The 22,838-nt window shown below is 40.8% G+C and overlaps 1 protein-coding gene across 2 annotated transcripts in view; it reads left to right on the top strand.

Annotated features, from left to right (window-relative positions):
* Nucleotides 1–22,838, top strand: part of LOC131465420 (cadherin-2-like) — a 103,812-nt gene that overhangs the window by 30,143 nt on the left and 50,831 nt on the right. The window contains exons 3-5 of one of the 2 annotated variants that reach the window (XM_058638093.1): nt 10,021–10,250; nt 17,577–17,750; nt 22,304–22,459. In XM_058638093.1, the coding sequence (XP_058494076.1) occupies nt 10,021–10,250; nt 17,577–17,750; nt 22,304–22,459 (560 nt within the window). Of the gene's footprint in view, nt 1–10,020; nt 10,251–17,573; nt 17,751–22,303; nt 22,460–22,838 lie in introns of both variants that reach the window. The other variant, XM_058638092.1, reaches the window with a different exon arrangement.

Genomic DNA, 22,838 nt, shown 5'->3' with positions numbered 1-22,838 from the left:
TCAATTCCTCAGTCACCAAGGTAAGGAAGAGTCATGTAAAGAAAGGGGTTGCACATTTATCTCCCTTGCCGTACATCCAGGTTACATCTCCATGATGGAGGTAGATGACCAAAGCCTGTACTAGGAGCTGGGCAGGTTGTTGGGTTCGGTACGGCCTGATTTCTCTTATACTGAACAGTGCAAAGCGACGTGACCTGGCGACAGGGACAACATGATATGTTAACGTCAACTTGTCATCAGTGGGCACGTCCACCAACGCAAAATGCTGGATATTTTCCAGTACATATCTTACCTATCATAGCTGTCAAAGGTATCAAAGGGTCCACGGTACTCTTTATCTATTAAACTTGGAAGTTTTAATTAACATCAAAATGTCCACAAAGCCATGTTCCTTTCCTTGCAAGAATATTTACTCAAAGGCTCAAGGCCAGCGGTTCACTACTGACACTGTAACAAGTATACTGTTTATACAGTATATATATGTACATATATATATATATACTATATATATATACATATATACGTATATATACAGTATATATATTTAAATCACTGAAGTTGTATTCTCTGCTCTGTCTGGATCTGTTGAGTAACTCAAATGTCCAGAGATTCAGTGCACTAAAAAAACTACACCGTTATACAACTCAACTTTTTTTTTTTTTTTTACCTCAAAACTAGAACACAAAGTAAAAGTAGTTGGCAAAAAGACAGTGTTTTCCTTGTTCTCGCTGTCTCCTGTGACTCACACTGGAGTTTCAGATGAGGTTTGGTGGGTGGATCAGCCTCAACACGGCTGCAGTAGACTCTTCTAGACCACTTAGCTCATCTGTCAGTCTGTTTGCAGGGCTTGTGTGTGTGTGTGTGTGTGTGTGTGTGTGTGCGTGTGTCGTGTGATTCCAGACCGATCAATGCAGGGTTTGATTAAAGCCTTAACAAACCTAACATTAAGAATTAATAATGAGGATGTGGACATTGATGTTGCAGGTTGTGTGCTCGGCTCAGGCTGAATGTTTACTCACAGTGGAAAGGAAGCAGGTTCTGAAGCCTTTGACTAAATAACTACCGTCTTTAATGTTGTAGAAGAAAAACTTCCCAAGATACCACATTTGAATTTCGCTTACACATGGGCTGAATGAAACACACTAAAAAAGTAATGACGTCAATGCCTAATTTGTATAATTGGCCGTGTGTTTGTAATTGTAACCATTAATGTTGATCAGTGGTTCTCAAACCTGGAAATGATGATGTTTTCAAATGTCTTGTTCTTGTCCTCAAACCAAAATGATTCAGTTTTTAATGATTTATTTGTTACACGGAGCAAAGAAACCAGAAAATATTCACATTTAAGAAACTGAAAGAAATCAGACAAACTTGTTTTAATTATAAAAAAAAACAAACACTCAATAGTTGATGTCAAAATAGTATGACCGTACATCATATATATATATATATGTATATATGTATATTTATATATATATATATATATATATATATATTTATATATATACATATACATATAGTGAATATACCTCTGTTTTTATTGTTACTGAGGAAATTACATTACGATACACAGTAAATTAATGTACTTAATTTACAGTTTGCCAGTGTGAACTATGCACTAAAACATTGCCGTTCCTACACTGTGTCAGCCTGAGCCAGAAAAAAAATATTATAACAATACATTAATAATTATAATAATTTCAAATACACAACATCACTAATGCTAATAAAAAACAACAACTATTCTGAAATGATCCTCTGTGGGTTCTGTCCTTAGTCCCGTTGACAAATAGAGTGTGAAGAAGGCACCGTTCCAAACAGACACAGCTAAAGCAGAGTGAGCCAAACTACAGTACCTGTTGGCAGATGCTCGAGTGTCATTGGTTTTTACAGAGATGGTTTGCTGGCAGTGATTGCCGCTAACAGTTGTGCAATAAAATATTGAGTTAAGAGTACGGCCATTTTCTGTCAATGCCATTTCCATTTGTACTATAATTACCTCCTCTACCTCCAAGGAGGTGATTTAAGTTTGTCTGTCCTGGTGTTTGCAACTTCCTGTCTTCAGTTTATGACTGATCAATCTAAAAATTTTCAATCATGACACCCAAGTTTCTTGCTCTCTTGGAAGGAGCCAACAGCATCTTAACAGACCGGGGAAGATTTTGTCATGTTTATGTAAGATGGTAAAAGCTACAGTGTAGTGGTTAGCACTCTTGACTTTGCAGCAAGAAGACCCTGCATGGAGTTTGCATGTTCTCCCCATGTGTGCGTGGGTTTTCTCCGGGTTCTCCAGCTTCCTGCCACAGTCCAAAAACATGCAATTTGGGGATTAGGTATATTGGACACCGTAGGTATGAATGTGAGAGTGAATAGTTGGTCCTGCGATGGACTGGCGAACTGTCCAGGGTGTGACATGGTAAACATGGTATAAACTATAATTACTTTAATTTCACAGATAGTTGTGGGTGCTTTTTTTGCTGAAGGGTAACAATGAATGTGTCCATATCATTAATATTTGTCTGGCTCACTAGTCTGACACACCTGCGACAGCTGAAGCACGCCTCATTAGGGCAGCGTGTTCACTCTGATCTTAGAACATAGGTGACTGAAAAGCCAGATGTTCTGTGATGCAGACGTGGCCCTCAAGCATCTCGTGTGGCCCTGGTCTTGGGGTCCGTACATGCAAATTTTCGATGAGGTACCGCACATGTGTACCTCATCCCACGTTCTATTGCGATGGTCCTACTGTGATCTGCGGAGTCAGAGAATTTTGAGCTGCACGTGAGCCTCAGCATATGGTCGGCACGTCGCGCTGCAGACATGGGCGGAGGAGACCGCTTATGTCACGCGAGACGAGTGAGCATCTGCTGATGTCTTCACGGCGAAGAGTTATCACCGTCACAGATGTTGAGCTCAAAATGACTGAAGTGTGCGAAATGTTTACTGCCAGAGAAAATAATGATGTGGGACAAAAAACCACGGCGAGGAAGGAGTTGAACTGACAGCGGACTGGCGCGTCCACAGTGACCTGTCCTGGCGACGTCGTCAGATAGTAATGAGGCGAAGAGAAAACTGCAGTAAAAACCCCCGGTCATTAAAAGTCTTGTTTTTACCAGTGTTAGTTTGTGTGGTGCACATTAAAGTGTGTGCGTGTGTGTGTGTGTGTGTGTGGGGGGGGGGGGGGTTACTTCAGGACAGCGCTCACTCCATCAGCGAGCATTTGTCTCCTCTTTCTTCTTCTCACTCGATCTGAGTGTAATGTGTTGTGTCTTCATGACGTGGTAATACACATTTATACAACACACACCAACAGCCCCAGAGACCCAGATAAAACCCAAGGTATATTACACACATTATTCACCATCTGTTGTGCTCTTATCAGTCGACACTTTCTGGAAATACTTTATTAAAAAATGGATTGGAAACATACATTTTGACCACAGACGTGGCGGCCACTCTAATCTCCCCCGGGGCTATTTTGTGGTTGTATAGTGGCGCTTCTACAATTGCATAGAGCAGTATAATGAAGTAAATCTCATTTAGCTGCGAGATTTCACCCGGACAATCAGCAGTTGTCACAGATATGTGCGGCACGTATCGATTGCCCCGTCCAACATTGTAGGAATAACAGATGGAGCTCTCGTCGAGATGAGGCGTTCCCTTAAAACCACTTGACTGTGTCGTCGGACTGTAAGCTTGCCATCTCTTCATCTCACTCTGTGTGTGTGTGTGTGTGTGTGTGTCGGTTAAATGGAAAATCTACCATAAAGCAGATTTATATCACATTCATAAAGCAGGTTTATGTCTCCGAGCAAGTCAGCAATTCACCGTGTTAATTTATGCTGATGCACCACAACACGATGCAGGGCCTATTAAAAATCTCCAGCCCTGTAAAGGCAACGCTGGCTGGAGCTTCTGGCGAGTGACCATCACCGCCCACCCTCCACATTTGCAGGTGATAAAACTCACATATAACACTTTTAAAACGTAAAAAAAGATGGAACATGATGCATGTGGCCAGGTGAATTCTCACTCGCCCCCACTTCACCCTGCAGCAAAGACCAACAACTGGATATTATGAGATCCCCTCATTCACGTAGAGATTATTAAACTGTTTAAAGTCGCAGTTTAAATCACTTTCCCATAAACACAACACTTCTTACATGAGTACGGCATTAACAGTTAATGGTGCAACGTTCTGCACCGCAAAGATAAACCATGTGCAAACGTAGGAAACGCAGGTTTCGCTCACACAAAAATAAATATTCAGAATTATAAAAACATACCTGCGCATGTCCCACGCCAGTTTCTCCTTATAAATCAATAAAAATAATACTAATAATGAATAATAACACAAATAACGACTGTTACAGCATTCTTAACAATAAAAAAAAACTTTGATCACATGGGAATTAAATTAAACTCAAAAAATTTCACATAATTATAGAAAAATCACTGTCAGTGAAGCACATGAACCTAGATCCATGAAAACATGACCTGCCCTCCTGTTTACCTCGTTATCCCAGAGAATGCGTCTCATACCACGCCAAGTATTTAATAATCACAAGAGGCATTTTATTTGAAAATGTATGTTACAGTACGGGTTATTCATCCAGGTAAAACACCAGGTCTGGTTATAAGAATAATTATGTGAGTGATTTAACTTTAAGTTGAGTTTCAGGTGTGAAAGATGTGATTGCACTGCACAGCTTTGAGTGGTTGTCAAGACAAGAAAAGTCCATTTAACAGTTTTCTGGTTTAAAATATTTAACACCTGCCTCCATATTTCCTTTCTTTTTCATGTATTTGAAAAACTTAAATGAACTTTTTGTTAATTAGAAAGAGGATTATGTGTTAAATAGTTTTATATCCTTGCTCTTAATGATTGTTTTGCAAACATTAAAGTACAAAAATAGTTGAAAGGACTGAAACGTTGCAACAACAAAATAACACTTGCAAGTTTAGACAGCGTTGTTTTCTCCATGCACCTGTCTTAAGAAGTGGAAAAAAAAAATATTACTGTTGCTCTTAAAGGGAACACAAAAAATACACGATGGTAATTTGTTGAATTCAAATTTATTCAACAAAGAACTGAGTAACAAAATAAATTGGAACAAAACAGGATGGAAAACAGGCTGTGGAGAAGAAAGAGATAAACTATCATTGTCTGAAGAAAAATCAATGAAACTAAATCACCCCGCCTGAAATAACCTTCTTCAACTTAAAGGAAAACCAAAACACAGAAAGGAACAGCAGCCGTCGCCGAGTGTTTCTGACAAAAGAAGAACTTAGCGTGGTGCAAACACACCAACTGTTTTTAAACCTTTAGACCAATGTTCTTTCCTCCAGAAATACAAAAATGAAGTGTCACAGTTTGAATAAAGAGAGTTTCCTCTCTTTATTCAAACTGGAGGGAGGGGTCCTGTCCACACAACGGCTCCGCCCACTGGGTCCAACGAACCATATACAGCCTACTTTGCATCTGTGAAAGCAAACCTGCATGGTTAAGCCTATGTAAATGCACATGAACTAACCAGCCACTTTATTAGGTACGCTCACGACGCGTAGATCAGGCCTGTAACGATACTGCAAAGTTGTTCTTTTTTGCACTTCATAAATATGAGCGTCCACATTCTGTAACAGAGTAAATGACATAAATTATGGTTCAAAATAATCTCTTCCACACTCTGAAGTAACAGACTTTTCAGTCTTTGCTGTAAACCGGAGATTTAAATAATAAAATGGTAAAAAACAGAGCAAAGCATTTATCTTTTTCTCCAACAAAACACTGTTGAACACAAATGAAATGAACACAACTGCAGTTTGTGCCATAAACCACAAAATGGGTCAATTAACAACTCTTTTCTTCAGAGAGTTCATTCAAGGAAGATGGAAATTCTTCAGGAACACCGTCATGTCCACACTGTCTGGTGAGAAGCTTGCGCTCTGACACTGTCCCGTGTCCTCTGTGTCCTCTGTGTCCCCTCTCACTGAGAACACATGATATGGGGCAGCCCATGGAGTGATGGAAAAGGAACTTTACTTGTAACCAGAGGGTTGCCTATTCGAATCCCGGGGTGTCTCTGAGCAAAGGACCCAATCCCCATTTGTCCCCAATGATTGGGTTAATTGGACAATGGAGTGAAAAAGCACTGGAGAGGGAGAGTCTCTCTGAAGGAGAGTGATGAGTCACCAAGGACACATCTACCTATAGAAGACAGAAAAAAAATCTCCACAATGAAAATTAAAAACAGCGTCTCTGTGAAGCAGCCTGCTCTTTGTGCCTGTGTTTCAGCAGCGATGTTTTTCCTCCGGCACATATCTGTGCACATTAAGGCTGCCAGCTGTTGAGCTGGAAGGGCCCGGTGGCTCAGTAAATGGATGGAGCTGTAAACAGCAGGTGATGAAAGTGGTCCAGCAGAGCGGCCGAGTTCTTATTGCCTGTGATTCATCTATCAGGCCACTGCTTTCTCACATGGAAATACTCTGGCAGAGTGTGTAACGCTGGTGGCAGACTGCAGGTCTCTGAGAGCGGCTCTGCCTGTGTTTATTAGCAACATATTGGCCTTTCAGGGCCATGGCACATTGATTTTGCACGCTTCCCCGGTGCTCTGTCTCTCAGGAGGGGGTGAGGGGCACGATGGAGCCCCGCCCACTGAGACCAGGAAAAAAAAACAGGATACGGGCCTGTTTTTCTCTGCCGCTAAGCAGAGCACGGTTGCCATGGGAAACCGGAGTGGTGGTAATGTCATGTGTATTCCATGAACGATTATTTCCCTGATTAATCACTTAATATTTTTATCCTTAAAATGCAGAAAACAGTGTAAAAAGCTGATCTGTGTTTAGTTAACCTCAAAAAGCACACATGCATGTATGCTATTTCCTAACAAAAACGAATATCATGGGTTTTGCCTTCTAAAAAGAAAGGATTTGGTTGGACTTTCTGTTTTTTAATCTTTTAAATTGAGGATTTTTGTTTGAAATTCATTATTCATGGATCTGTGTTATTTACCCTAAACACACACACACACGTGTTCTAATTCCTAATTATTAGGCAAAAAATACAACATATTTATTTAGTTTTGCCTCCTAAATTGAAAGAATTGGATAGTTTTTTTATCTTTTACATTGAGATACATTATTTATGGGCTCAAAGTGGAATCTACAGGTTCATTTACGGTCATAAAAATGCTGTAGTTAAGACCCGGCACTCATCTCAGAAGCCCAAGTTCGATTCCACCTATGGTCTTTTGCTGCGTGTCTCCCCTCCTCTTTCTCCCCCCCTCTCATGCTACTCTCCCCCGTCTAATAAAGCCAAAAAATACCTTTTAAAAAATGCTACATTCAACCATATTGCCTCCTCAGATATTTAGGGGAGAAACTTGGCCTCGTCTCACCTGCAGCTGAAGGTGTCGAGGCTGATCTGGACGCTCTGACTTGTTGTTTGCCCTTGACTGCTTTGTTCTGCTGCGTGTGCTCAAAAATCACGCCACCGCAGAGTTGTTGGAGATTTTTCTGGTGACGTACGCGCAGACGTGTATGTCCCATGCCATTAGGACAAACATTCCTTCTCCTGTGATGGACTACTCGACTTTACAAACAAATAGAGAGGAGAAAATTGCAGACAGAGACTGATCCTGCAGCTCCAGCACCTGCCAGTTTATGGTTTACTTCAGCAAATCCCGTCCTCAGCTCTGGGATTTAGAGGCAGCCCAAACTCTCGCCGGCCCGGACCATCGATCTTCCTCATCTAAAAGCAAGTCAGGTTTTACTTGACTTTTTCTTCACTCAATTTCTGCAGCATCCGCTTTTTTTTTTCATCCACCCTCTCGCTCTCTTTCGACCGACTTTTAAAACCATACATTTCTCCTTAAGTAGTAAATTAAAATCTTCCCTTCACTTTTTTCACAGCTTCACAACTTTTCATGGAGGGTGAATCATTTAAACCTTGTGTGTTTTTCAAGGCTTGGGTGAAAATATTCTCCAGCATCATTTAGCGCTGTCTGAAATGGAGTGAGAAAGAGAGAGGGAGACACTGTAAAGATTATTTATGCACTGCCTTACTTTGTACATCTAAAGAGAATTATTGAGAAGAAAGAAATGAGTGGTGAGGACAGGGCTTCCTGCGACTTGGGTGCAACTCCTGCCGCTTCCTTTCGGTGAAGCACAGCCGGCATTTTCCATTGTAATTTGGACGTGAGTCACAGAGAGAGATGGCAAAATTGAACATGTGGAATTATCATCCTTTTACACCTTGACATCACACAGTCAACTTTGCAGTGTCAAAGTCCCACCACATGTGTCCTTTTAGTGTTTCTCAAACTCTGCTAGACTGTGTATAAATATGTCTGTGTCTGTATTCCCCACATAATTAAATTGACTGTTTTGGTGTTCCATGTAACGCCATCGTGATCATGGAGATGTGAAGAATCTGTCTTTACACAGCATTTACTATCACGTCGGGGACACAATCTTATTTATTTGAAGGCAAACAAAGCCAAAGTCAGAGCCTTAGTTTCCCACATCGCCAAACCTGGCTTTGAGCTTCAACATCAGGCGACGCACAGACTGCTGAGGAGTTCAGGAACAGCTCGACCCTGCGGCGACAAATCTGCCAATTCTGTATTGTGCCTGCTTTGTCATACAATCCCAAAATCCTACATAATCACATGATTCACACAAATGGTGTGAAATGACTGTGTCAGGATCTGTGGATTCTCGAGGTTGTGATATGACAAAGGGAAAAAGTGATAGAGCCAAATTTACACACACACACACACTTATCTGTACATCTCATAATCACGGTGTGAAACACAGATGGTGCTTTTGTGTCCGTGTCAAAAGAGAATGAAAAACAAGAGTTGCCTTCACAGAGCACTAAACCTAAAACTCTAGCATGTCATTTTAAAATGTAAACAAACAGCTGTGACATTTAAAGTGATGTGTACACTCAAATGAAGCTGATGAAGTGATGCGGTGTTTCACTGTATAGCTGTGTATAGATCTTTCTGGTCATTTTTGAGGGGGTTAACGTCTGGCAAAAATGCGATATTGCGTTGCACCAGGGCTCTATAGCGCCCCCCCGAGACGAAACGTGGCTGGAGCAAGCCAAGATTAAGTTGCACCGAATTTCACGGAACTTGGTGGGAACTTGTAATCGACCAAGACGAACAAAAAAGTAAATTGGGACCATGGCCTCAACTCAACATGAAGTCGGCCATTTTGAATTTGACGTCCATCTTTGCGATTTGCGAGCTTCGTAAATTAACAAACCCGAATCTGATGGACATAAACACGATTTTTGAGGGGTTAACGTGCATAAAAACTCTTGAAACTTTGCATGGAGGTTAGGTCTGGCGAAAATGGGATATTGGCATAGTTCCCGGACCTGTGTGTTGCTCAAGGGCTCTATAGCGCCCCCTAAAGTGAAAACAGAGGCAAAATTGACTTTTTTTTGAAAAAATTCCCGACACTTGGTGGGAAGATGTTATAGACCAAGACAAAACAAAAGAAGGCGACTGTAATTGTTGTATTGTTTTACGTCAAGACCGAAACGGTAAAATTGTTCTTGCAAAGTTAGGTGACAGAAACAGAAGTGTCCACAAAAAGCTTCACAAGTGAATTCACACAATAGTTTTACAGAGTTCCTCTGAAGACGAAGGACAATGCCGACAAATGACGTTCTGTTCATGAAGGTCAAACAGAGGCAGAACATCAACAACAACAACATTGTATTGTAGCCTGATATACTGCTGTAAAATTGTATTTGTCATCAATCTCAGCACTGTATTACAAAAAAAAGAAAGATAAAAAAGATAATACTGTGTGAAAACATGAACTTCCTGGTGAGTTCAGCAGCGATGGAAAATGTAAACACATCTCACTGCTGAGTGTATAGACATCTAATCTCATCACAATGCAGCACACAGCACTCACACACCCACACAGCATGTCACACGGGTGATTGATGTTTCCTTTCACTCACTCTGACGCGTGTCTCCATATTTCTCTCTTCTACAGTCAGCTTTATGGACTGCGGTGGTGGTGAGGTGAGGTTCATGGTCAGAGGCTCGTCGGACTTTAGGGTGAGTGAAGACGGTGTGGTCTACGCCCAGCGGTGCCTTAACCTGGCAGGAAAGAAAAAGGTTTCCACAGTGGTCTACGCTCAAGACTTGCAGTCCAAGCAGGTGTGGAAGACCCGAGTGCACTTCCACGTCCGTCCACATGGCAACGGCGCAAATCCTGAACAGGTAAAACTGCACTGGAAGTGACATTAATCACACTGTTAAATGTGAAGCCAGAATAACTTTTAGTTGAAGCATTTGGTTGGGAGTAAACCATTTCTCTCGAAGAAAGAATAGATCTGAAACAAATATTGTATACCTGTTTTATTTAAGCATAATCCAACTAATAATAGCCGAGTAGAATAGCTTCATGCGTCATACTGTATGTGGCAATATTGATCCATTACAACGCTGTGAAATGTGTGATAATAAAATAGAAAGTTGAAATTACAAGAATAAAACATCTGGCACTGTCCCTAAAAAAAAGCCTGCGAGACATTAAACTGCTCCTCTTGTGGCCGATTCCCAGGTTGTGTGCCAGAGGGGACCATTGCCATCAGGCTGTCACGGCTGACTACGAAGCCAGAGTTGCTAAAGTGATAATAATGTGATGTCCGCCATCAGTGGGTGCACTATGCACTGTACAATAAAAAAAAAAACACCTCAAACGTGGAGAACTACTTTATCCTAGAGACGAGAGAGGACCGAAGAGACAGACCAGAAACCAATGTTGCAGGTGCAGGTGAATTGGAAAGTTGTCAAGTGGCTTCACATTTCATATGTGTCAGTATTTATCAATCACAAAGCTGTGAAATGTGTGATAATAATATAGAAAGTAGAAATCACCAAGAATGGCACCATCCCTAAAAAAAAAGCCTGGGAGACATCAAATGCTCCTCTCGTGGCCGATTCCCCAAACTCCCCTGCTGTCACGGTTGGCTACATAGCAAGAGTTGCTAATGTTGCTAATGTGATAATAATGTTATGGTGGCCATCAGTGGGTGCACTGTGTGCAACAAAAGACGCCTGGAGAACAACCTTGTCCAAGGGCTCTCTTTGAGCAGCGTAATGTTTTAGCATTGATTATTAGCATCTGTTGGTATATTAGCGTGACCTAATCTGATTGGCCAACGTTCACACTGCTGCTTGGAAGGTTGAACATTTCTCAACTTCCCATGGAAGGTAAACAAGATACCTTGAATCCAGATATCTTGTTTACCTTGATTGGGTGAATCTGCCAACAAAAAACCTTGTCCAAGAGCTCTCTTTGAGCAGCGTAATGTTTTAGCATTGATTGCTAGCATCTGTTGATATATTTGCGTGACCCAATTTGATCGGCCAACATTCACTCTGCTGCTTGGAAAGTTCTCAACTTCCCATGGAAGGTATTGATACCTTGATTCAAGGTATCTTGAATCTACTAACAGCCTTGTCCAAGAGCTCTCTTTGGGCAGCGTAATGTTCGCATTGATTGTTAGCATCTGTTGGTGTATTTACGTAACCTAATTGAATAGTCCGAGACAGTTCATTATTCAATTTCTGATTCACGCAACACAAGCAAAGCGGAGCAACAGATCCATGATGCTGTTTGGCAACGTTTGGCTCAAACGAGAATCAGCAGCGTTTCCCGTTGACGCTTCCACCGCCTACGTGCGAGTCGGCTGTTGGGTAATTTATAATTCCATATGCCATCCACAAAAACTAACATGCAGCAGAGCTCCTTAACCCTGAAGACGAGGTGGGGATCGTTGAGAACAACTTCAAAGCTAGAATGTCTAAGTGTAATCAGCACAAAACCCTCTCATCTCAAGTATAAATGCAACTCAGTGGCTCCTGAGAGTTATTTTTCCTGTTGTTCCTTCATGCTACTGTTTTAAAGAAGATTAAACATCTGATCTTCTGCTGGCCAATTATTTTGAGCAGTAAGAGGCACATATTGCTCTCCCTGCTGTGCAGGAACAACAGGGACTTCAAACGAGCGCTGAAATATATATTACCCCTAGAAAGCTCTTTGACATTTTCTAATAGATTTGAATCAGTGGTTTTTTGGAGAAAAAGCTGGGACTTTTTTGTGGAGGTGAAAACCAAGGAGAGTGGAGCAGCAAGACAAAGGTTGTCAAACATCTTCTCTTTTTTTTTTAATTGGTCTCACTTCAACCTTAACTCCTGTATCACTGTTCTTTTCCCTCATGTTGCTCTGTAACTTCTGCTTCTTCTTGCCTCTCTCTGTCAGACCCTGAGCCGCCCCCCCCCCCCTTTAATATTCCCCACTCTCCTTGTCGAGAAAATCCTGCTGCTAATCTCGGGCTATAAAGCACAGCTCAGTTTTAATGGGAACAACAACGTCCACGAGGTACAGTCAGTCATGCAGTGTGCAAACCACGCAGTGGCCTCGCCGTGTGTGGTTCCTGCAGAACACTTCTGTCAGTAAAGAGTCTCCTCTGTCTCAGAAGAACACTTCCTGAAGGTGTGTGGGATTGCAGTTTGCCCCTGTTCAGGTTTTTTTTAAAGATTTTAAACTCAAAATAATGGCTTCAGTCCACTGTTCTAGTCACTGGAGAGAGCTGCCAGAGACAGAGAAGTGTGAGGAAGGAAGCCAAACTGTTGTTAGTAAAGTTTGACTCACCAGATTTTGATTCATGGAAAAATTATGACAGAGTTCAACCCTGTCAGTGTCAGATCTGGCTCGCAGACGGTGGTATTTTATTCTCCCTCTCTATCATCACACAAATCAATACGTTTATGTCACAGCAGAAATCTTTTTGTCTCATGTCAAATAAGCATCTGCAGTTGAGCATTGTTCTTGAAACGATAGTGAAGCAGGTTAATAAAACAAAAGCCTTTATTCATCACCAATAATTAAAAGAAAGTTATGCCTTTTCCTGAGCTCATATTTTTTAATTGTACATCCAATCCAACTTTATTTGTAAAGCACTTTAAAACAACCACTGTGGACCAAAGTGCTGTTGTTCACAATAATAAATAAACAACATAATTAATTACAAAAATAAAAAGACAAAACTGCTCACAAGAGGCTATAAAATACAACAGACATACTTAGTTGTGTGGCAGTAACGTAATTAATCACAAAGCAGTATACTGTAATAGCCGAAAATGACAATGAGGCTTTTGCCACAAATTGTTAAGTTACACAGACTTGCTTTGTTTGATGTGTGCCCCCTGCTGGTATAAATCATAATTACTCAGCATGTGAGGTGTGGAGAACTAATTAATTATCTGTCCATCCATCTTCTGCCGCTTTATCCGTCACATGAGCTGTGCCAATCTCAGCGGACATAGGGTGATAGGCGGAGTCACACCCTGGACAGATCGCCAGTCCATCACAGGGACACGTATAGAGACAATGTCCAATTTACCTAATCCCAATATTGCATGTTTTTGGATTGTGGGAGGAAACCGGAGAACCTGGAAAAAACCCAAACACACACAGGGAGAAGGCCCTTGTTCCCGAGTGCTTCTGTGTTTTCACGCGCTTTACTTGCTTTACTATGTTGCCGTTGTTGTTCTTCTTCCTCCCTTTTTTCAGTCTTGACATAAAACAACAACACTCCCTGTGCTCAGAGAGACAGGGAGTATCTAATCAGTGTCGTGTGAACTCATTTGCAGACGTTCATTTATACTTAGACGTGACGGTTAATCATTAACATCCTCACCCTGAAACTTTCAAATCTTGCTAATCTCAGCTAGCTTGAAAGACATCGCACTGTATAATGCAAATTACGCACAATATGTTTAATGTAATGCATAGCATCCATGGGTCTCTGTGTGTGTGTGTGGGGGGGGGGGGGGGGGGAGGGGATCACTGAACTTAATGATGAGGTCAGCGTCAGAGGGAAAGGTCAGACACACCCTGCTCCTGATGGGACGCTGCTGACTTCTGCTGAGGAAGAGTGTTTGTGTGTGGGGTGGGAGGGGTCAACTGCAATCTGCCCTGCCCACCTCAGGGTCACGGAGATGTACAGTACTGGTAATGACAGGGTGGCAGTTTGTGGCCAATCACCTTCTCTGCAGAGAGAAAGACCGGCCGTCGTCCTTGGCAGCGGCGGCAGCATATGCCAGATGGTGATGATGGAAGTGAGGATGGAGTTAATGATGTAGAAGTGCACCGTCACCGTCTTTTGATAACATCAAAGATGTTTGAGAACATCACAGAAGACAGTTCTGTGGTTCTGTTGTGCACGGAAATCCTTGAACTTACAAACTGACACAGGAAATTAAGAATGGCTGACTTCCTGTCCATATTGATGCTACGCAGTGAGCTATTGGCTTTTTGGCGGCGCTCAAATAAAAGAAGTTTTGTCTCCAATTTCATTTCTAGCATAAAACGATGACAAAAGAGAGCATTTTACCGAAGTTCCCAAAGACAGCAGAGATGGATCACTACCATAACTCCAACACTGAGGACAAAGCGATGGGGATTCCACAAACAATGGATTCCACTTGTGCAGTGATCGCTTCACATCAAGCACAGAAACTAATGCTTACTTTCATTGTAATGTGGAAGCGTTCTCCAGAGTAGGATCAGGGGAAGATTTACCAGAAAGCTGAAGATGTCGGAATACTGCAGGTCTGGAAAAAGACTGTTCTAGCCAGTCAGATAGATTCAGTCTGTGAAGTTCTGCGATGTATTGCTTGATCTTTGTAGATTTAAAGTACACAATATATTCTGACGGTTTGAGACCAGCTCTGGCGATGTTCATTTTAAAGCGGAAGTTTGCAAGTCTGGTCGCTTTTTCCGCCTTTTTCTCTACAGAGCTCCCCCTACAGTACATGTTTTTATTCATCAGCTTTATCCTCATGGTTTTAAAAACTCACTGCTCTCTCTCTCCTGGCCATGTTTTCGATGGAGCTGGCGAACACAAGCCATGGAGCCATGTTCATGCCGGTCGACATCTGTTTTGAATGCTTCTCTCAGATGCTTACGCGCGTGTGGTCCCTCGCTCGCTCGGTCAGACAGTCGTTTCCTCTTCCTCGCTTCCACCGACAACTGTTTTCACTGCTTCTTTTTGGCCAGCTCTGTCTAAAATAACACTGTCGCTTCCTTGATCTTATAGCCTGTACCATTAAGCAATACGTGTTTTTTCGCGATTCTGAGAACTCCGGGTCGGCAGCCCTGATCTTGCAAGGCTGGTTTTCCGCTAGCAGACAGTAGGGGGCAGTGGAGACAGGCCCCAATCTCCCCACAACAAGACATTTAATCTGTTAAATTTGGGCAAAAATCCTGCAAAGTTGTTCTTTTCCTGCCAACATGGCGGTGTAAACAAACTGAGTCACATGACGTCCAGAGCTCTACGCTTGGATGCAAGTCTGAGAATACCAGTGTGTGTGTGTGTGTGTGTGTGTGTGTGTGTGTGTGTGTGTAGCCCTCTGAGACAGACCTGTAATTTCTGACAGACAGAATCATTAAACCATTTGAGCGTGATGGGCTTTTATTTCCCTCATGGCTTCACTGATGTTGGATGAACTATGTGCTGATATAAAATCAGTGTTTTCAGCCCAGCAGGCATCTGAGGTTGGCCAGGCGGTGATTGCAGGGAGAGAGAGAGAGAGAGAGCGTAAGGAGTCAAACAGCCATCTGTTCATGTGTCATGTATAAGTTTGATAAGCCCGTCTGCATGCATTCAGACAAGACGCCGGCTTTGATTGGCTGTTCACCTGCCAATCAACAGCCAATGCATACGCTCGCTGCAATGCAGGCGGGCGGGTTGAGGAGTGGAATCACAAGGAGTGAAAGAAGCTGTCAACAATCCTTCATAGAGGGGAAAAGAAAAAACACCAGAGGTGCAGCCTCGGCACTTAACGGAGAGTCATTTGCCAGCGGAGCAACGTATGCACAGTGGCCTTCAACTGAGAGGTCGGACCAGTGTTGTGATCAAATGAAAGTGAAGAGGCAAACAGGCGTCACATTCACACCTCTCCCTGAGAACTCAAATGTCAGTAAAATCAGTCAGGCTGTTTTATAGCAGCACACATACCGAACATCAACTGCTGAGTCACGTCGGTGATTACACTGAAGTCCAGTGTATTTACGATGTGTTTTAGTTTAGTTTAATCTTTAATTTAACATGATCAAAGACAGCAGGCAACACAAGCTTTCAGACATGAAAGACAACACAAGACAAAATAAAAGAACACATTTGAGGAATTCATAACATCACAGTAAATCCTCCTCTATTTTCAGTTCATTCCAAGTTTTGAAGCTTTTAGTGAGATTAACTCAGCAAACTTCAAGTCCTTCTGCAGCTCAGTCCAGGCTGCAGGTGCAAAATACACCCATAATTCTGGAGGACACAAAGAGTATTTACCAGCGCTTTTCTGAATAAAGCAAGACACAGAGGTAATAAGGGAGCAGACCAATAATCGCCTTATAAATAAAAACATAGCAGTGACTGAGTCCACGGGTGGCCCGAGCAGGCAAACCTACCCTGGAGCGTAACTCACAGTGATGAGGCAGAGCTTTACAATTAGTGAGAAACCTCTGGGAAGCATAGTAAACTGTGTGAAGCATACAGAGACGCTGTTCTGTGAGGTATGTGCTCCGTGAATATCATCCTTAATACAGACTTTGTTACAGTGAAAGAAAAGCAAATACAAAAAACTACCTGTGACAATATTTATATATCTTATATACCCGAGTGTTCCATTTGTAGTCGGTACTCGGATGTCCGATGTAAATGGAACGCACGATACAATCCCTTTAAAATAAGGCTTTTTATATGGAGTTCAGGCGAGGGCTTTGCTTGACAGTGGCGGTCATCTTGACCCACTATGTTTCTACTGCAGCCTGCATTTCATGTGATGGTAGATTTGAGCAAATTAAACGTGTGGACAGGGGACAAAAACAAGTTTGGAAATAATTATTTCCACAAATGTTTTGACATTTACATTAAAAAAATAAAAATGATTTAATTACTTTAACCTGACCCTTTTAGTTTTAATTAATTTCATTAATGTAGGTGTTACGTATTGAAGAAACTATTTTCCTTTTTTTTCTGTTCTTCGAGTTCCCGTTCCTCTCTTTTTGTAACTAATTTAATTTACCAATTTAATTAAGCAAATTTGCTGTCATGACTCTAATGTCTTCATTACTCCTCTTAGAGTTTCATTTGAATTACTTAATGTGTTGTTTTAATTATTTATAGTTCATGTTAATTATGGATGATTTGAGTCTTGGGTTTATTTCTGAAAGGAATAAAAAAATAAAAAAATGGACCAACTTTCTCTTCCAAGGTCAGGGGCCTGGGGACAGAGGAGATGAGAGGCCCTTCCTTACACACACACACACACACACGCAGGCAGGTGGTGGTCATTTATCAGACCGACTATAATGAGAGCATTAATCCAAGGCACTGGAATGAGGTCAGAAATACCCTGAGTCACCAAGCCTTCCCGCTACGATGGCTCTGCATTTCAGCCATGCTCTGTGTGTGTGTGTGTGTGTGTGTGTGTGTGTGTAGCCCACTAAACAGTGTTTGTTTACTGTCTCAGCAGGTAAAGCCCAGTGATGCAACACTGATTCGACGGCTACCAGAGATCTTGTTTCCATGGCGCAGCGTCGTTGTCGGGGGCGACGGCACAGTGAGGCGGGTGAAGAGGGACTGGGTCATTCCGCCGATCAACGTCCCTGAGAACTCGCGAGGACAGTTCCCCGAAGACCTCGTCAGAGTAAGACACAAACACACACAGTCTCACTGTAGCGGTGAGGACTGTTACAAACACAATATAACACACGTTAAAAAAAACAATATTCAGACACAAAATAAAAAAACATGACAGAATCATCTCTTAACTGTGATTAAAACAATAAAATATGATTTCGTGAGACATCCGCGGGATAATAAATTGCACAAAGGAATGTTATTGTTTCAACTCAGACAGAACTAATATAATCTGACAGATTACTGAAGCAGAAATGAGAGCTTAAAAACTAAAAGCAGCTCCACCCGTTTAATCCTTTCAACAAACTAGGGCTGCAACTAACGATTATCACAACTTAATCGATTAAGTTCTGTCGATTGCTTTCGAGATTTATTGAGTGATGTGATCGGTCCACGAAATGTCAGAAAATAGTTGATCATTGTTTGCCAAAAATGATGACGTTCTCTGACCAAAATCAATCACTTTTAATGATTTATTTGTTAAATGGAGCAAAGAAAGCCAAAATAAATTCACATTTAAGAAGCTGAAAAATCACAGAGCTTATCCTAATTATGTAGAAAAACACTTAATTAGATGCAATTGATTATCAAAATAGATTCATTTAGCAATGACTTAATCATTGCAGCCCAACAATCAACTTTGTTTCTGGAAACAATTTAAAAAATGCAAATGTGTCTGTCACATTCTATTTTAATTGTAATGCCCACATTCACGAATCAGTTTTTCTCTCTGGGCTTTATAATCTGTACATAACCAATTTTAGAAACGTGGGAGGCCACAGACACCAAGAAAACTGAATATGTTTTACATGTGAGGAAAAACAATACAGGCAAGGTGAGTTTAAAATGATTTATTTTACAATAATAGGGATTTATCTCACCAGAAATGTACATGATCAAATCTGCACTTCAGAAGCTAGTAGCTCTTGTGTGCTAGTAGCTCTCTTATGTTTTACACTGAAAAATATGCCAAAAAACAAAGAAAAACTGGATTCAATCATGACTGGGTTAATCAACATGGCTTGAACTTGATTAAACAGCTTGAGCTGAAAGTGAGTTAACAGAAAAAGGTTTGTTTTTTGGTCTCAAACAGAGCTAGTGCTAGCTAACTGCTAAAAGCTAACGATGCAACATCTGTTTGGTGGAGCTTCCTGGTCAACTCACTCTTTTTGTTTATTGCACGTTTCTGCTTATGCACCCAAAAAAGGTCTTTACTTCACTTTAACACGATGAAAAAGATTTCAAATCTGTCGATATCCAGAATTATCACCATAAAATATCAGATAATTAAAGATTGAGTTGAAAGTTAAAGAAAAAAAATGTTAATACCGAGGTGTTTGCACAGCGCATAAATGTGACATCTTTATGTACGGTATTTACGTACTGAACCATTGATTTATTGATATTGAAGAAAATTACAATAAATGTCATATAGTTAACAATTTCTTGTGCCCAATTATTATTTATTTTGATTTTATGGCTGTATTATTTTCAGAAAATGTTCAATAAGTGAGTTCTTCTGCTCCTTTTTTCCAAGATAACTTTCACGTTCCATATCTGACAGTTATTCAACCGTTTAGGAATTACGGTGCTGAGAAGCTGACGTCACAAACGTGTGGCGCACTGGTAAAACCCTCACACTACAGGAAAATTTGGTCAGATAATCTGTTCAGACTAGCCTCAAATTATCAGCACGCCCCCACAATTGTCATAATGGACAGATGTAGCCTTCATTATCCTCTATTTGTGGGGCTAGCACAAAGAATAACTCACCAGAAGCCCTTTCATTTGTAAAAAAAAAATGGAATAAACCTCAGAAAAACCCACAGAGGAAGGAGCATTCAATAGATGCCACACGTAAAGTTAGGAGTTTGAGGCAGCCTGCTTTTATTTAACTTGGTGATGTGGCGTTCATTAATATTCAGGCGTCACTTTGTGCCTCAAAGTCGGCTTTTGTTTACACATCATAGCTGCAGTCAAGGCTTTCACCACTCCAGCCTTTCTGTCTTTGTCGGCTGTAAATTTTGTGCTGCGTTAAGGAGAGTTTTTCCCAGCACAGCCTCAGTGTGTCGCAGTAATATTTACATGATCGTCCCTCAATGCAGTGATGAGAGATGCAGTTTGTGGACGCTCACAAAACAAACTGCTACACTCCAGACTGCTTTGTCTGCTTGATAAATGAAGCACGTCTGCATCTGAATGGCTGAGGACAAAGGGTGCAGTAAATCTGGCCGAAACATTTTCTGATATATAAATATGTACATATTGGTTCAATATCCAAGTTCTGACCCTGGTTGGGAACATTTCTAATAGATTTTTCGGATAAATCATGTGATTAGACTGTTTTATTTTTGCGGGGGATTTATTTATTATGTGAGATACCATCAAAAAATATATTCCATTCTCTATTCTATTGCAAAGATGAATAATTCGACTTTCAGAATACTGTATATGTAAATACACTTGGTTTACTGGCATAGGACGTAAAACAAACAAAAATAGAACATCAATATGACACTGTTGAATATGATGTAATAATAATATTTGACATTGAAACAGATGATAAAGGATGCTGTAAAATCAAAGCCTGGCTCCAAGTCACTGAATGACATGCATCATAAACTACGGCCCTGATTTTTGTAGCCCTAACTATTTTGTCTCAGCTTTGTTGGAACCACAGAATGACCATTTGGAAACACCTTTTCTTTCTGTGTTCTATCAACCAGTAAACCTTCTTGTTTTTGTCATGTAAAGCATAACAAAAACAAAAAAAAAACTGGACTTACTTTAGGGAAAGTTCAGTTTACTGAGCTCAAAACAAGGTCAAAACCAGGATAACCATCAATCCAACAGGCAAACAAACACAAACACTTGGCAATAACCCAGAACCAGAAATCATGCAGACAGAACCCCTGACTCCCGAATAGCTTGGCCTATGACACACGTTTGGCAGCGCTGAAGTGAATGTGGGCTCATTTATAGACTGGGGAGCTAATGTGCTAATGAACCGCAGGTGAGGTGAAGGGCGAAGGAGCAGCAGGTGAAGAGGATGAGGTGATTCCATGAAGGGCAGGATCTGAAATGACAGACGTGTTAGTAAAATGACACAAAAATAAAACCATTACGGGGGGAAAAACACTAAGATTAAAGATGAAATAACCACATTGTTTCTGAATCTTAGGCCTTTTTGGACACTATATGTAACGATATAATATAAAGTTTATGGTAGTTTTCAAACTATGTGCAGCCTTCATTGCAGCTGGTGTATACACTTGACTCACACTGGTGGATACACTGGTGTTTAAATGAAGTGTTAATTTATGGGCTGATGAGACGCCAGATTCAATGTCTGCTGACTGTTGGGACAAAGTTTGAGAAGTTAATTGAAAAGTATTTATTTTGGAATTTATGAAAAGTAATAATTCAGACCTTGTGGTCTACATGTGCTGCCCACAGCTTTTTTTATACGGCGCTCATTGTCTTCTTTTCACTCAAAAATTGTGAATTTTTAATCTACCAATGTTGAAAAGAATGTTTCTTTTTTGACTTACTACGAGTAGATCAGTAAATTAATTCATGGACTCATTTAACCTTTCACAGCATTAGAAATGTTTGAATCCCTTTCAGAAAGCAGAGTTTTTCAGTTTGAACAACCCCAAGAGTACGTTGCCACTGAACTTTGCCATTGAACTTGAATTCAGTTTGTAATTGGTCTCTAAAACACTTTAAAATGTGTTTGAAATCCTCTTCATGTCCATGAAGCATCAATGAATAAAGTTGGGTGTGAAGAATGTGGATTATGAGGACTCATGTTTTTCTTATTGATATTTAACAATAATAAAGAGTGAGAAGGTAAAATACAGCAAGGCTACGCAGCTGTTATGACCAGCCCAGATAGCTAAATTAGCCCAGGAGGCTTTGCAACAGTTAACCTCCTTATTTCCTTACATTTAACAGTTTTAAAACACAAAAAAAAACCTGACTTTCACAGTGTGAACACACTTTTTAGAGCTTGTGCACTTTGATCTCTGAGCTGTTGTTGCAGAATAATATAGCAAATATAGAGTAACCAAGCAACTGACTGTTTGTGCGACATGCCCCTATTAATCACTCAAACTTTATTTATATGGCACAAAACAACTTCGAAAATGCACAATAGATTCCAATCACATACGATCACCTCGCCATCAATGAGGAAACATTACAGTCCAAGGTAAAAGTAAGAAAAATTAAGGATTATCGTACTGAAATAAGAGCAAAAAAAGTTCAAAAGCATCTTAAAATACCCAAATAGATTAAAATAATAAAAGAGTAAGGAATAACATATTAACAAATTAAAAGTGGCTGAAATACACAAAAAGTTGCTAGTCTTAGAAATAAAATGGAATAAAAAAAATTGACAAATATTTGTCCTTAATCCAGATTATTACCACCATGAAAATCTAATACTTTCTGACTTGATCCATGACCCACATTCAGTTCTTGGCAGTTTCTTTGCCAAAAATCATCTTATTTCGCAAATAAACTGCAATGACCTTTGTCCTTGTGTCTCTTCTCCAGATCCGCTCAGATCGAGACAATAGCCGGATGCTGCGTTACAGCGTGACGGGCCCCGGGGCCGATCAGCCCCCGACCGGCATCTTCATCATCAACCCGATCACAGGCCAACTGTCGGTGACCAAGCCTCTGGACAGAGAGCACATCTCCAACTTTCACGTAAGACTCTGAACATGCTTTTCTCTGTTCTCCTGCACCTCAAACCAAACACGCCGTTTCCATTTTCAACAAGTTTTCTTCAAGAAAATGTACATTTATTAGTGTTTCCATCGATATCGACATTCTTCTTCTTCCTCTAATTTACTGATCGTGTTAAGAAACATGACGTATTGTATATATTTGTACATTTATTTAAGGAACATAAGTGCACATAAATCAACAAATCAACAGAATTAGCACATTTGCTAGATTACGTCCATTAAAGCATAATGCTGCACAAAACACTCAAAAATGAATACTTAGCTCACAGAGTGTGTTTTGTGGAGATACTGTGGTCATAGCATGGTCCAGTCTGCTGCAGAGCTTTGCTTTGGTTTGG

Source organism: Solea solea, chromosome 9 (assembly GCF_958295425.1).
Source record: "Solea solea chromosome 9, fSolSol10.1, whole genome shotgun sequence".
Taxonomy (NCBI): Eukaryota; Metazoa; Chordata; class Actinopteri; order Pleuronectiformes; family Soleidae; genus Solea; species Solea solea.
This window is presented reverse-complemented; position numbering and strand designations above follow the sequence as displayed.